General features: G+C 36.0%; 1 protein-coding gene across 1 annotated transcript in view; it reads right to left on the bottom strand.

Moving 5' to 3' along the window:
• The window catches only part of LOC131695572 (synaptotagmin-5-like), a 116810-nt gene that overhangs the window by 12217 nt on the left and 87863 nt on the right, over positions 1 to 16730 (bottom strand). Inside the window, exons 2-5 of the mRNA XM_058984109.1 lie at positions 1805 to 2198; positions 722 to 903; positions 356 to 666; positions 161 to 281 (exon numbers count right to left, since the gene is read on the bottom strand). Coding sequence (XP_058840092.1) covers positions 161 to 281; positions 356 to 666; positions 722 to 903; positions 1805 to 2013 — 823 coding nt within the window. The 5' untranslated portion in view covers positions 2014 to 2198. The remainder of the gene's footprint in view (positions 1 to 160; positions 282 to 355; positions 667 to 721; positions 904 to 1804; positions 2199 to 16730) is intronic.

The raw sequence follows: 16730 nt of genomic DNA, 5'->3' as shown, positions 1-16730 counted from the left end.
ATTTTGCATGACAGAGCAAAACGTTTTGCTTAAACCATCGACTAAGCTGGATTTCTGGATGGTCTTTAAATTAGCAGTTTCTCGGACTTTAATTCAATATTCATCATCTAGAGATATTAAGAGGATTACTCATCCGCACCACCATCTCTGAATGTCTTACCTGGGTTTAACGTTTTCTTGTGTATCCTAGTTTGCCACATGTTGTTCCGATCAGGAAGCAGTCTTATTTTCGCATACGGATCTGCCGTTCCACTGAAATCTCGTGGTTGCAGGTCCTGAGCCTGAAAGAAAAAAAAACGCGAGCGAATTGTTTTGTATGAAAAGTTATTCTCCCCCACGGGCCGACGTCAGTCACCTCAATAAGTTTCACGTTCAAAATCCCAGCACTGGGATCATAGCTGAGCGTCAAATGAATAGCGCCTCGTGAGTCGTCGCCTAGATCTAGTTTGGTGGGGGTACTCTCAATGGTGGTAGAATCCACTATATCTTCTTCTGGGGCATCACTGCTCTGTGCGTTTTTGGCTTTTACCGTAGACGTGGTAGGTTTTGCCGGATTAGTAGCACTAAGTACCACGTGTTTGTCGGTTCCAGCAATGGGAACCGAGCCTACCACTATTACGGACTTACAGCTACTGGACGAATCGGCACTATCTTCCGGGACTTCCTCTGAAAACATTTAAAAATTTCAGCCAGAATTCGATAAATTGAAATAGAAACTGACCATCAGATGAGTCCATGAGTTGGCCATTCCTGCTGGTTGCTTTATACAACCCCTCGGATGCCCAGAAGGGCGGATCATCTGCTTTTGCAAGTGGACTGCCATTGTTTCGGTTCAGATAACGAGATGTTCCTGCCACTGCGTCGACATTGTACGGGATGGGGCAGCTGACTTGGCCAACTTGTCTGGAAGTTGAAACGTACGGTGACGGATTAATGGAATGGTTCATTATTACATTATTGTCGCTGTACGATAGTTGATAATGATTTTAAATTCATCCTACTGGAACAGCGATTCTCAACCTTTTCGTATGACGCCCCCTTTGAAACTATCTTGGGTAGATGCGGACGCCCACGGTTTAAAATAGATTTTTATATTAATTTTTGATACACCTGATATGACAGAGCGCGTTAACATAACTGAGCGCTAGGTCTTCTAGACGCACTTCAATTTTATCGTCATCCATATATAAGGGATCTTAGTTTTATCATTGTCACATTCGACAACGTTTTGCATTTTGTTCTTCGTCATTTAGTTTTCTGCTTGTGTTAAACTTTTAAATGTTATCAATAAATCAGTTTCTCACATGGTGTAACTGTATATATGCCGCTTAAGGTTTGTTTTATTTTTAGTAATAGTTCCACGTCATGGTCTAAAACGAGTTGGGTTCAAGTCAATTGAAATTATATTTTCACGCCGTACAGGTAATTTTATCTGTGACTGGATCATTTCACTGCGCTTTCGGAGGTGACGATATAATACTGTTTGTGTAGATTGATTTTATTTTTTAACACTTTATATTTTCCGTTTGTCGTGGAAAAATTTAAAATTTCGATATCCGTTCGAAAAAAATATTCATGTTCGCGGACCCCTAAAAATCTATTCACGGCTCCCTAGAGGTTCGCACATACCAGGTTGAGAATCACTGTACTAGAACAATTTAATAAGCATAAGCAAGGAGCCAAATGAATATTCATATAAGACAAATTGCAATCTAATGGAGCACACACTCCAGTAAAGGGTCTTTTAAATAAATCCAGGACTAATACGTATTGATAGCTATTATCGCATCCAACCTACGCTTACCTTAGCCCCCTCGCTTGTCGCTCCTTCTCCGTTTCTAGCAGATTTTTCTCGAACCAGTTCAGTCGGTAACGCTTGGAGCAGGTGATATAGATGAGCAGTCCCAGCAGTGACACTATCAGAAACGATGTGGCAGCATAAATGATAACCTGCACCGACGTTACCGGCTCTTCGCCCTGATGGGCGAATATATTGTCCAGCGATGATTTCATGTTTATTTATGGCCGTTTGATGTTCTTTTTTCGACTATTTGAAACTTGAGGAAGCTGGGAAATGTCGTCTCGGTGATAAATTCAAGTAACCTTTGATCAAAGTGTGGGTTTTATCTGGGGAGATATATTTGTATTTCCTTTATTTTTTGACGCCATGAGCGTGGTTGCTCTGAATAATTTCTTATCTGGAAAGAGATGAAATGTAAGATAAAGAAAACATGTGTTAAATCGGTAAACGGAAGCTTAATGGAACAAAGGTGTGCATTTTTAATGGTGTGCCTTTTAGTACGCTGAATATAATCACATCAACTATGCATGATAATCCATATCGATAGTCATAGACACAGAGGCGTTACTAGGAGGAAATATTTGGTGGTATAATGAAGCACGGGAACGAGAAGCATTTCCGGTGCGAGTTAAGCCTTCCTGTTCACTAGAAAACGGTAAAATTTTATGGTTAAACATAAACACTAAGTACCTGCAAATCATCACTAGATTATGTCATATTTTATTTGCCAAATACAACGAATCTTGAGTAAAAGATAATTGAAATTTGTCGAGATGTCAAAAGAACTGAAAATGTTATAAGAATCATTTTTTTAAAAAAAATTTGCAATAATTTATGTAGGCAACCTTTATTATTTCTTAAAAAAATGGATGTATCAATTTTGCGCAAAAGGGCACAACACCTAACTCAGAGAAGTTGAATTTGAATGTTTCGTGTTCCACTCGTCAGTAACTGACATCAACTTACTGCTAGATAGACGATGTATCCAAGCTAGCACCAAATTGGCACCAGATAGACATTAAATCCAAACAGCTCACACAACATGTGTGGACGCCTAAAGCAACTGGCTGGTTTCGGGGCATGTCTCGGTGAAGTAAGCACAGATGCTCTGGATCGCTGACGAGTATATGAAAACGAACTCTTGTCATTTGGCATTAGAGCCAAACGCCTCTGAGTATGCAACCTATATTTTTTTCTAAGAAATATATCGTCTAACTAACAGCATGATGATGTCAGTTACTGACAAGTGGAACACGAAACATTCAAATAATTTGTGACTTTTCTGCGATATGTTAATGGATATATTTTTTTTCCACACCACAAATTTGAACCAAACCCCCTAGTGCAAATGTTTGGCTACGCTTCCACATCGATAGCCTGAGCGATGTTATCATGCACCTAATGCTCCGTGAAGAGGTTTTCTCATGGCACTTTTACGAGACGTTGCAAAGAATGGAAAAAGGAACATCCGATAGTGTTGGAAAACCCTCCATCGAGAGCAGGTTGTTGGAAATACTGGTAGTGTGAGCGTCAGCGAACTTGATCTGTTTTTCAACATCGAACCCAACACGAGTATCAATTCATTGGCGGTAAACTAGGTTAGAATTAGTTGAAAAGTTAGTCAGTTTCTAGCGCAGTTCGAAAAGACATTTTTGATGCGGGGTGGAGTGTTAGCTTCAGCGTAGCGATGCATGTGTTCACATAAAAGCCATAAATATCTATTATTGCGAAGCATCGCCAATAAAAAGAAACTTCATGAACGGAGATGAATGTGGAGAATAGTCGGCACGATTTTATTTGCTATTCTGGTATCGTTAATGCTCTAACGAGAAGTAAGACATATCGAGCACCCGGCTCTGCTGATGTTGGGGAGAAATGAAATATTAAGGCAGTGGCGTAGTAGCGGGGGGTGCATTGGGCAGCTGGACGTAAGACTGTGCAACGATGGTTCCGTTAGCATATTCTGTTAAGACGATGATCCATCATCAACATAGCATTCTGAAGTTTGCCGATAATGTTCGGTGATTATTTCTAGCGGTTGTAGATAGAAAAATGAAATACGAAATCAGTTTTACCGAAATAATATTTAGATCATTTAAATGGATTATTACTATATTGAACAATAAATAGGCGACAAAGGGAAATCCACAAACAACAAGCCATAACTTTTAAAGTATTCGAAATATGTATTTGATGTCGTCAGTAAAGTTATTCGCAAAAGTAAGAGCTGCAAATATACTGAAGGCATTATTCCAATATAATCGCTTCCAAGAAAATTCTTGAAAATATCTAACTCTTAGGGGAATTAATCAGTAAAATTACAACACCAGAAGAAAGGGCATACTGTATGCTTTTAATTCTCCGAAGATACTATTGACCTAAAATTATCCGTTTTGGCGCTAATAATACATTGAATGTTTTGGGTCTTATTTCGGCAGAAAATTTAAAAAACTGCAATAAACGCGATTTTTGCCCCTTCAAATATTCATATCTTGGAAATTAAACATCAGAATCAAAAACCAATTAATAGCGTTCTGTCTGGGTGATAAGCCTTTCATTTAAAATTGGTTTGGAAAAGATCGGTTCAGCCATTGCTGAGAAACACGAATGAGAGTTTGTCCGTTACATACACACACAGACACACGCACACACAGACATCGTCGAACTGAGTCGATTGGTATATACGACTCGGCCCTCCGGGCCTCGGAAAAAATCATAAGATATGTAAAAAAGTACAGCCACTTTGACCATTATAATTTTACCTCAATTTCTTCTTCATATCTGAGCGAGAAGAAAGGCTTGTATCGATTAAATCGTATGGCAAGTATAAGTTCAGTGAGTAACCTTTCAAATGAAACAAGTTCGACGCTAATCGGAATCTTAACTAAAAAGATATATTCATTTGGATAACATAGGTTTGAATACAATTTTTTCCAGAACTGATGATCTATTTCACCTTTGAAGTTCTGTAAACAAAAGTCCTCAAGATTTAATATTCTATTCAACCTGTTTACAAACAGAGTAAAATGTAAAATCATGGAAAGCTCAAAGTAGAATTTTGAGGTTTTGTCCGTCTAGGCGACAATGTGCGCCGCTGCCGCCGGTCAAATTGGCACCAACGCCGCCGATAACGATATTTTTCATCGGCGCACATCTATCTATCTATCTTCTATCTATCTATCTATCTATCTATATCTATTATCTATCTATCTACCTATATTTTTATATCTATCTATCTATATATATAAAAGTCAAAGTTTGTATGTATATGATTTATAGACTCCCAAACGGCTTAATCGATTTCCGTAAAAATTTGCACACAGTAGGTATTTGGTATGGAACGTGTTTGTGTGCTATTAGTTGGAGATTATCTGCTCGCCAAATGGCGCTTTGGAACAAATTGTGTTTTCCTCCTATTTCGCAGAGTGTCGCAGCAACGCGCGATTGGTATTAGCTAGTCTATCTATCTATCTATCTATCTATATATATAAAAGTCAATGTTTGTATGTATATGATCTATGGAGTCCCAAACGGCTTAACCGATTGCCGTAAAAATTTGTACATTGTAGGCATATGTTCTGGAGCGTGTTTGTGTGCTATTGGACAGGGATTATCTGCCCACCAGATGGCGCTTCGGAGCAAATTGTGTTTTTCTTCTATTTCGTTGAAAGTCGCAGCAACGCGCGATGGGTATTAGCTAGTACCATATATTCAGTTTCAACGCCTCCCTCATTCATTCACTTCCAAACTAGCTGATGTTTCACACAGAATTGAATGCTTCAGTGCAGAGGTCAACCAATACATTCATGCAGACAAATTGATGACAGGAGATTGCATCTTTTTCTTTTTTGAGGATAAGCCAACTGCCCTATCTATGTCTGGTACATCTTTACTCGATAATTCCTCTTCGAGCCATCATAGAAACAAAATTAAGTTTGTTACGAAAGTTGAATTTAAACCAAAAATACCTCAATGAATTCGCTGCACTGAACGAATAAATGACGAGGCAAACAAACAAAGCATTCCATTCAGCGCGGCGAGCATGAATTGAATTTTATTTCTCTTTCAGGCTCATACGAGGATCTCAATTTTTTGTGCTCTGAAGCGGATCGATCTTGTACCTCGTTAAAAACGGACAAAACCAAATTTGGATGGATGAACACAATAAAAATATCTCTTTCCGCAACCTTTAAACTATGTTAAAGAAGTAGTTCTTGAATAATTCTTTTGAACATTCAGAACAACGTCTCTCCGGATATGTTCAGACATTCTCCATCCGTCACTTTTCTTTATTTTATAACCACCGGGCAGTAGCATTACACATGTGACAAAGCACCATTAACAGCAGCCATGTCAAATCTCGGATTCACACAATCCGCGTGCTCAATGTGTCCCGTGTACCACACAACTTCCTACGTAGCTAGTCACAGTCTACAGTTCGGTTACCGGCTGAACGCTTATTATGGAAAGAAAATGAAATGTGAATGTGAGAAAATGTTTTCCTCGTCTAATTGGAATTTTCTCCGCATGGGCACAAATGGTTCGTTTGGCTGCACGGAAAGATCACAATTGAAAATATTGCAAATGACTTTGTTTACTATTGTACTACAATGCTGAACCAGCACAGTAGGTATCAATTACTCTGTAATTGTGCGGCTTTATGAGTCCAACTATCAAATGGTTTTGAGAGTGATTAATTTTTAAAATGCGAATTCAGGTGATGGTATGATAAATTTATTCTTCAAATTTCTGCTCTCACAATTTCCGTGCCAGCGAGGCGACCATAATAGTGAGCTTGTCACTGCGGGGGCCATGAATAATACATGTAAATTGAACATTCCAGAGGAGCAGTAAAAAAGGAAGTATAATAAAGATGGTAGAAAATATTATAAGTGCGGTAAAAACGAATTCTGTCGCTATTCAATAAATTCTGACGATTTTCTATTTGCTGTGTACGGACTGAATCGAATTTAGAGCTGCAGTTTAGTAAATACTGTAATTTCAAAACATTTTGATAAAACTTTTTTGCAGCTCTGACAGCGAATTTTGGGACAATAGCATGTTCGGCTGAAACCCTCTTAAGCTAGCCAGCTTACATTTGGATGCCACAATATAGCAGCAAGCTCCGAAATTGATCCCTTTTCTACCCTCTGCTACCAGCAGTGGTGTAATGTACTTCGGCAAACACTTTAACTTTATCCGTGCTGAAACGCTCATCATGCTCCGCCTGTGGGTGGCTTGAAAAGCCTTGGAATGCTACATGCTGTGGAGCGAAAAATTTCAAGTGACTTTTATGTAGTTGTTCATCATCTCGACGGTTTGCCTGACACCATCCCGTCGTATTGTTCCATTGTGTGGTAGAGGAGATTCATAAAGGAGGCGAGGTATTTTGCGGGAAAGTATGACGTAAAACATGAATTCGAGCGCTGACCGGTCCCAGTGAAACATAAACGCTTACGAAGGTTCGAATCGCGTACGGAAGTGGGTTTATGGTGCAATCAAATTGCTTCCGCATAGTTTTCGTGTTGGGTTTTTTAATCATTGTGGGTTAATTGATCAATTTAATGGTTCGGAATGCCGTTTACTATTCCATAATATATTAAAAGTAAGCTTCAAAAACATTTTATCTGACTAGCGATGCATGGATGTGATCAAATAAGTGGTCCTATCATCAAGCGAAAGTGTGTCCAGATGCTGTTGCTTGAATCCTCCAAAGTACACCAAATGTCTACTGTATTGCCATTATGCTCGTGATAGAGTGTTACAATCCCAATGATGTCTATTTAATATTTTCTAAATCTGATTTATACATTAAAATAGTCCTTTTTTCTAAATTCTCAAGAAAATTTGATAGCTGGAAGTCATGTTGATAAATTCACGGAAGTCACATAAGAACTCACTTCGTCTTCCATAGAAATACCCATAAATTTCCAAACCTAATCTACAACCATACATCATGTTTAATTTGAATATCATTCTGTCTCAGCAGTTGCCATGCTAACTTCATCATCATGAGCCCGCTTTTTTTCCGAAATTCCGAGATGGCATCCATTTCAGTAACTGGGATTCTCGGAAGAGAACATTTTTGCTCGAGCTCGTTTTGAATTATCTTACCTTTTCTTCTTCACTTTCCCAAGACCTATATGTTTATGAGGGTGATGTTGAGAAGGTTCGTGTCACAATGCGAGAAAACATCTAGATGATTTCCTTTTCAACCCCTTTCAACACCCCGTCACAAAGCAAAAAAAAAATACTACGAGCGTCCCTTCTGAATTCGCTTTGGTGAAGTGAGAAAATATGCTTCTCTGTCCGGGCACACGCTGTAATAGGCTGGTCTTTTAGGATTTTTAGTGCTATTGTAGCTTGATTCTGTGGAACGGACTAGAATCTGGAATGAACGCAATAGTCTGATATATTTAGCCCGTATTAGACTTTAATTTTTTCGTTGACATCGAATATGCCCTGCAGCACAGATCCCCCTCTGAAGCGTCGATGATACAGCAATATCGGTGTGTTGTTCATGTTCACAGAACCAAAAGATACCCGCAGCTGCCGGGATCCCTGGAATTTTGAATTATCAGGTTTGGTAGACAGGTGAGTTTATTTTTAACTCTTGTCACAGTGAAGTGGGCTCGTGTTGGTGGCTCTCCTTATGTTCTGAGTGCCCATAAAATTTACCCGCCTGGAGGAAAGTGGCAGATTCAAAAATAGATATGCTGTGTCAGTGGTAATGTTACAAGGATGACGTCAATGCAGTACGAGTCGTACTACCGGCAGTGAAGTTTGCCGGGAGATTTCTTGTTCTCATCCTTTCGGCTGCGTTACATGCATCACCGCCTAGTAGATGTATAATTCAATTTATTAAATAATTATAATAATCTTTAACATAGATTATTATATCACTGGCCGTATGACTTATACTCAGGGCCGCCAAGAGGGGGGGGGACCGGGGTGTTTCCCCCGGGCCCGGAGTTTTGAAGGGGGCCCGGATTTTTAACAGAAACCTAAATTTTGACAAATACTTTTTCGACAAAAAATTATTTGAGAATACAATTAAAAATTCAATATCTTGTGTATGAGGTAACTAGAATAGCGAAAATTCTACCAACATTTTAATAGTTTTGTTTTGAATTTTATATGTCATGGAGCATGAAGAGAAGATCTCTCAGTTCACAATCCTGCAGCTGCCAATGATTCTAAGATGCATACGTTCAACTAAATTGCTAAATTGTGTTTGATTGATTTCGAAGAGAAAATTTAACTCTGCTATCAAACTAAATCAACTAGTTTGCAAGATTAGCTAACTAATGTAGCAAGTTAATTCCACATACAAAATCTTTTCGTTTTGGAGGAGTGAGTGTGAGATTTTGAACGTCGCTTCCTGAACGTAACAATTTTATTTTTATTTTTGAACTATTTACTATAAATCAGTTACAACTTCTTGTAAAATATTTTAAGGTGTGCTAACACACCAATACAAATAAAAGAATAATCCATGTTTTTATAGGATTATGAATGGTTTCGAAACCAGCATAGCGTAAAATCCAACCAAAACCCTTATTTGAAATTTGATCCATGTTTCTCATTTTTTTCCATTTTTTATTCCTACATAGATTTGTATTGTATTTGTATATCTACAATTGTAAGATTCTGCCTTTTTTTATCTATTTGCATACTTTTATTTTATCCGCATTTTTTACGTGTTTTTTTTCTATTGCTAACATTATCACTTACTTTAATTTATAGTTTTTTCTCTGTTATTTAATTTTATTCGCAATTTTTCGAGAAAATTCTGCATTCCTAATTTTTGCCTTTCTCATATAGAAAGGTTATGCAATCACTCTGAAAAAGTCAACCTAATCCCGGCCCGGAGGGCCGAGTGTCATATCCCATTCGACTCAGTTCGTCGAGATCGGAAAAAGTCTGTATGTGTGTGTATGTGTGTATGTATGTGTGTATGTGTGTATGTATGTGTGTGTATGTGTGTGTATGTGTGTGTATGTGTGTGTATGTAAGTGTGTATGTATGTGCGCATGTGTCAAATAATGTCACTTATTTTTCTCAGAGATGGCTGGTGGAACCTGGTGCAACCTTCCCATCGGCTGCTATTGAATTTTGGATCGATCGGAATTCTGGTTCCGGAATTACGGGTTCCAGAGTGCGACCACACAGAAATTTCTCATTTAAACTATAGGAAAAATTAAAAATAGAATTTTTATTTTTGATGCTAAATGTGTTCAAGGTGCATGAAACGTCGAGATTTGATGCAAACTCGAAAAAAAATTTGACGACGATTCACTTTTTTGGATTTTGGCACATTTTTGCCTTTCTCATATAGAAAGGTTATGCAATCACTCTGAAAAACGTCAACCTAATCCCGGCCAAATTTTTTTTCGACTCGCATAAGGTTTCTGGATTTTAACAGGGGCGTAGTTGATGGTTTACGGAGAGGGGTTACACCCCCCCCCCTCTACTGTTCACTCCCCTCCTTTAAAAATCTCCTTAAATGACCCCTCATACCCCTCCCTTTCAACCCCATCATCTTTAAACCACCACTATATCACAAAGCATACCAATTTAAGCTGGGGAGTCGTTCGTTCATGGGACTTTCGCCCTCCTCACATACCCACCCCCGCATGACAAAATCAGTTAGCAAGCAGATAACATTGATCTAATGCTGATTAGGCTAATGGAGTATGATATTTTTTTGTTTCAAGTGTTTCACCGACGACACGTAGCTCATCAAGTTCGTGGCTGGCATGCCATTGTGTATAAGTGCAAAGTGTACTAAGAATGTAATGGACATTTCCACAATTATGTTGAACATAAAAAGCCTCCGTGCCATAGTTTAGAGAAATGAGAAAGGCACAATTGCACCGCTAGGTGGATTAAAACAGGTTTTTTCTTATTGTTTCATATTTTAATGCCTTGCTTTTTTATTTGTTTCTTTTATCATTCCATCTAATTTTTAGAATTTGTCTATTTACTACATTTATTCTTGTCATAGCCTTTTTCTATTTCAATTTTTATTATATTTTTCGCATTTCCAAAAGCACTTATTATTTTACTTATTCAAGTTCATTCCAATTTGTCTTATTGTTTAATTTTTTACCTTTCTCCTATTTTTTCCTCATTTTCTAGTTTTTAGCTTTCCGTTTATCGTAGTTTTATTTTTTCCCATTGTTCATTCAATATAATTTTATTTATTTTTTATACCTTTTGCTTAAGATTTAATTTGTTATTTCTTCATGTTTTCCATTTAACCTATTTTAAAAGAACTTTTTCAGTTGACCATTTTCCTATACGTTAACATTGAATTTTATTTTTTCCTAAAAAAACATTTGATTTATCTTTTCTTGGCACTATGTGCACTTTTTCTTAATTTTACATTTAGTTCGTTGTTTGAATTTATTTCAAATTTTATTTCTAGTACTTTTTCTGTTCTTTAAATAATATCAATAGCTCATTTTATTCATTTTTTTCGTGTTAATATCTTCATTTTTGTGATTCTATAGTGTACCATGTTGGCTTTTTCCTATTATTTTTTGTTTCCCATTTTATCTGCATGCTACGTTTTTGATCAATACTTCTAATTTTCATTACTTTTTCGTCTTTTCATCATTTCAATTTTCCAGTTTTTCAAAATTGTCTGGATCGTCCATTTTTTTTAATTTCTCTATGGTTATTTTATTCTTGTCTTTACTATATGATTGTATGTCGTTTCCCGGAGTACCATTTCCCAGAAAACCATTTCCCGGAATGCCATTTCCGGGAAAACCATTGCCCTGAATGTACCATTTCCCAGAATATCATTTTCTGGAATGTCCCATTTCCCGGAATATCGTTTCCCGGAATGTACCATTTCCCGGAACTTTCTTGGCAATTTGTTATACTATTGAAATCTGTCTACTTTGAGTACATTTGCATTTAGAACTATGTTGCTACTTAAATATTAGTTTGGTTCCCTTCACAGCTTATCTTTGCTCGCTGATCATGTTAATGAATTTAAAAAAAACTAATTCTCATGCATATGTAATTTTAGTTGAAATCATTATCAATCAATCGAATTTCCGGAAAACATCTTATGCTAAAAAGAAGGCGATACCAAAGAAGGTCGTAATTTAATTTAAAATTAATAGCATTTCAAGAATATACTACGAACATTTTAAAGAAGGCAAATCCATTTCATTGTATTTATTGTATGTCGTTTCGAAATTCTAAAATTATTTCCATTGATTTGCTCTTGTTCCAAAGAAGGCTGATTCACATAGAAATTTTTAATACGACGTGAAATTTAAAATAACTGAAGGCGTTTTCAATGCACTGTTACTGTAAACAGATAGTAGTGAGAATAAAAATCAATAAAAGTCCAAGAGTACTTTCAAAGAAACTTTATATAGATTAAAATAACATTCTACAAAAAATTCCAAGGCAGAATGCATTTTTTAAGATGGCAGCATCTCAGACAGATACATTCACAATCTATAAAATTTCAAAGGTTCCAGGAAAATTTATGACTATGTATGTTTTATGAAATGTTTATATTTTTTCGTTACCTTTTACCTAATCTTCATGAAAATCAATTAACGTATTCAGGGCCTTTTTTGGAGTACTAGTGATTGGTTATTATAAAAATGTTGCCAACGATGTGGAAAACACTGCTTTTTCAATTTCACAGATGGCCACATTTCGAGGCGTTCTAAATTGATCGTTACGAATTTACACCATTCTAGAGTACGGTATCAGCATATTTTTCTTTGCGAAGTAATTAGATGAATCATGATCCCAAAAACGGGATTCATAATACAACTTATGCAGCACAAAATTATTAATTTCAGCATTTTCCCGCCAGCACGTTTTTTTAATCCGAGCCCGAAATCTATCTCCTGTAATGTTTGACCTAGTGTCGAAAACTAAAGTTTTTTTTCGATTCTTTAGAACGATAGCAAGTGACTTACGTAGGATTTTTTTTCGCTATTTTAATTTTACGCGAAACGCTGAAAATATCATTAAAATCAACACCCCATCCATTATTTATAGAATATCTATCCGTCTTTCAATTCCATTGCTTTCGTTTCTCTTAGTCTTAAATTTCCCGAAAATAGCCAAGAAAATCGATACAGACATCATTTATTAACTTAAATCCTTCGTACGTCGCTGGAGAAAATAATTTAGAATATGCTGTGAAATTGCCCCCTAACTACCTGCGATGGGAAAATTGGAAAGTATTTGTCACTATTTTGGTACCCATTTAACTCATTGGTATCCCATCCATTGGGGTGCTTTTTATTCCCCACTCGATTTATTCAAACCCTCCCAAGTTTCTTTTTGGTTTAAAACCAAAATTCGTTCGTAAGCTGTTCATATAATGATCAATTTAAACAAATTTTCATAACATCGCAGAATCAAAAAGATTAAATCTTTAAAATGACAGTTTTGCAATTTTGTCGCTATCCTGTTTTTTACCACAATAACCACTCAAGATAAAAAAAATTAAAAATATTTTCAGGCAATTTTTCATATTCGAAAGTAGGGGAAATCTCCTACAACACAATTAGCTGCATAGCAGGTCTTCTAAAAATAAATTTGGTCGGTGAGGTACGAGTTTTTTTCGGGAAATGGCATTCCGCGAAATGGTTTTTCCGGGAAATGATACATTCCGGGAACCAGTTTTCCGGGAAATAATAAATTCCGGAAATTGGTTTTCCGGGAAATGGTACATTCCGGGAAACGATATTCCGGGATATGGTACATTCTGGGAAATAGTTTTCCGGGAAGTGGTATTCCGGGGAATGGTATCCCGGGAAATGACGTACAACCCTTTCATATATACTCCTCTAGTTTTATGCATTCTTAACGTTTTATTTAATTTTTCTATTGCTTTAAATATGTCTTGTTTTTAATGTTAAATAAATTTTATTATTCTTGATTTATCGAGTTTTTCAGTTTTATGCATTTTTTATATAAATGTTTGTATTTTTTTAGTAGTTTTTTTTTCATTTTCATTGATTCTAAATTTTTATCCTACTTCCCCATCGATTTTTCATTATTTTCACCCATGAATAACGTTCGACTTTTTTAATATTCGCAATATGTTTTTTCTAGTTTCCTGTTTTCCTTTGTCAATTTTTTATAGGTTCTGCTTTGGTTTTTCTCGATTAAACATTTTTTGACAATTAACATTAATTTGTTTATTTGGTTGATTTTGTTGTTATTGTTATTTTGTTAATATTGTACATTCTTTTAATATTTAGTTTTTTAGTTTTTTTTTCTTTTGCCGTTGATCGCCCTTTAGATATTTTTAATTTTTGTAAATACTACATTTTTAATCTTGCCATTTCCTTACTTTTATAAATACTATTAACAAAAATGGCGCTTTTCAAAGTCAAAACTGTCGAAGTGGTATCGAAAACTCCCTAAGTATAAAAAACTCTACGTTTTTTTTTCTTCATTTGCACTACAAACAACAAGAGCAAAAAAATGGTACATTGATATAAAATTTCAGTGTACTATACATAAAATCTGTGAACTCCAATGGATTTCAAACATTGACTTTTTTGTACTCAGGCCCGTCGTTTCTCTCTGCGGCCCTGTTTATACTAAATTGGATTCAAATTTTAACCATATACTAACACACCAAAAAAATCTGAATTTCATAGTTGACGTAATTGTAAACATGACAAAATTTAACAAACCGTAATTCACGAAATGACGAAACATAACCGTGTTCCGTTTAATTTTACATCAAACATATTTTTTACATGCGCAATGACATAAAATTACATAGCGCTGAATAGTAGTCAGAACAAACGCCATTTGTGGAGTAAAATTATGTGATTTACGAAATTCGACCACATGTAAAATTACAATCAAGCGTAAAATTAAGTCATTTTTGATGCTCGTATATGTCAGGGTCAGGAGACGTAAATTCACATGATTTTTCTATGTGTGAAGCATGGGATTCCATTTTTGGCAACATTTTTATTTTTTCAGTTGCCAAACCCGGTATCGTACCAAAAATGGAACCTTATTTTTAAAGTTCGGATTTTCAATTTACGACTTCCAAAATGTTTCAAATGTTTGTGAAATGTAATGAGATGAAAGGAAAAAATATTCTCCATAACTAACCAATCATTGATCTTTCAAATAGAATTGGTAGATTGAAAATCGAATTGTAATGTTTGAAGAAAACCATTTGTGTTGTAAAAATCACTTGCAACAAAAGGGATAGAAACATCAGTGCTATGGTAAAAATGTGCTCCAATGAAAGTTCCAAAAATCTCTAGAACAATGCATTTGCAAGAAATTAACACATCAAAAGATAATATAAACAATGCGATTTTTCAAGAGCATCCCTACCTCAAACCATAACAGAATCATAACAAATTAACCAATATAGATAGCCTTGTTTATTCAGAAAACTTGCTTCAATTTATTTGTGTTCTTATACATATTGTAGGGCATTGTGCAGGTAAACTTAACAAATCTAAACAGTCGATACTTTGAACACCCTAACCACAAGGATCACCCTAATACCATTCATTTGAAAAAAAATCGTCAAAAAACTAACAAATTTGCCAAACACATAAGACACGCAATGTTACTGTTACTCTGTGCTTGACTCTTAACACGCACATACTCTGGGTCTTACTATAAAAATTGATTCCGTCAGACACTAGTTACAGTGTAACCAGTTATATTATACATAAATAATACATTTCTACATTTATTGTAATCATTAAATACAACACGTATAGTATAAAATATAGTTAACCCTTAAATGAATAACTCTATTTTAAAACAACATTACGAAAAACATCTCAAAATTATCACAGTAATGTATTGAAACTATGAGACAATTTTCCCAATATTTGAAAAAAAGGTTTCGTGTCTTTGAGGGTTAGTATAATTCCCATGTTTGGAAATAAAGTCAAATATGATATCCATTGATACAAAAAAAATATCAATTGCACATTCTTAAAAGACTTATTATGTACAACAAGAATATTGCCAAAAAACGGAACCCATTTGTTGCCAAAATCGGAGGTGAACAAAAAGGGAGCATGCCAAAATCGGAACATACCAAAAACGGAATCTTACTGTAATATGTTGCAATTTTTTCTCAATTATGATAGCAGCCTCTGCTAAAATGAGGTACGCGACGGATTATCGAATTATATATCAACTCGATCAAAAGAAATCTTAGCACTCTACATATCCATGTTTGAATTTGCTACCATTAAAGCTTGGCTCTTTATGGTTCTATACTGCCTGTAAATGTAATCTTTGCTAAGCCAAAGTACATGATTGTCAGTCTGCTTTACATAACGCTGACGGAACCATTGATATAAGGGAGCGAAGCAACCCGACAAATAGCAGTGCACATTGTCCGAAGAACAAAAGAATCTGCCATGGTGATCGCCTGTGTCGGGTTGTATGAATGTCAGAACGGAAGATGCCTGCATTTTGGCATTAAAATGTCTTACACCACCAGGCCCGTTTTGTGTGTTCAAACCTCTCCCATGAGGGTTTTGAGTTACTTTCGAAAATTTCTTAACTTTCTGATAAAGAAAAAAAATATACTGCGAGGCGTTTTGACACACACAATGTCATTTAAGTTCAGTCATTCTAGAAACAAGTCATCTAAGAAACCCTGCCAGGGTGGTTGTAAATGTATGTAAGTCAAGTTGGATGGCATCGCTGGGTCGGCTCACGTCTGGACAAGTTTCGATATTAACAACAGTTACGAGTAGATTGAGTTAGCAACAGCAGCTAATTGAGGAAAAATAACGAACGAACAACACGAACTCGGAGAAAATTTTGGTATCATTGTCTAGAGGAATTTCACCGTAAGTGATCTCTGCGCCAGAGTGACTGAGAACTAAATGGCATCGGTATCGGGAGAAATTCCGCCGCCGAGAAACTCTCA

The sequence above is a fragment of the Topomyia yanbarensis genome, unplaced genomic scaffold (assembly GCF_030247195.1).
Source record: "Topomyia yanbarensis strain Yona2022 unplaced genomic scaffold, ASM3024719v1 HiC_scaffold_45, whole genome shotgun sequence".
Taxonomy (NCBI): Eukaryota; Metazoa; Arthropoda; class Insecta; order Diptera; family Culicidae; genus Topomyia; species Topomyia yanbarensis.
This window is presented reverse-complemented; position numbering and strand designations above follow the sequence as displayed.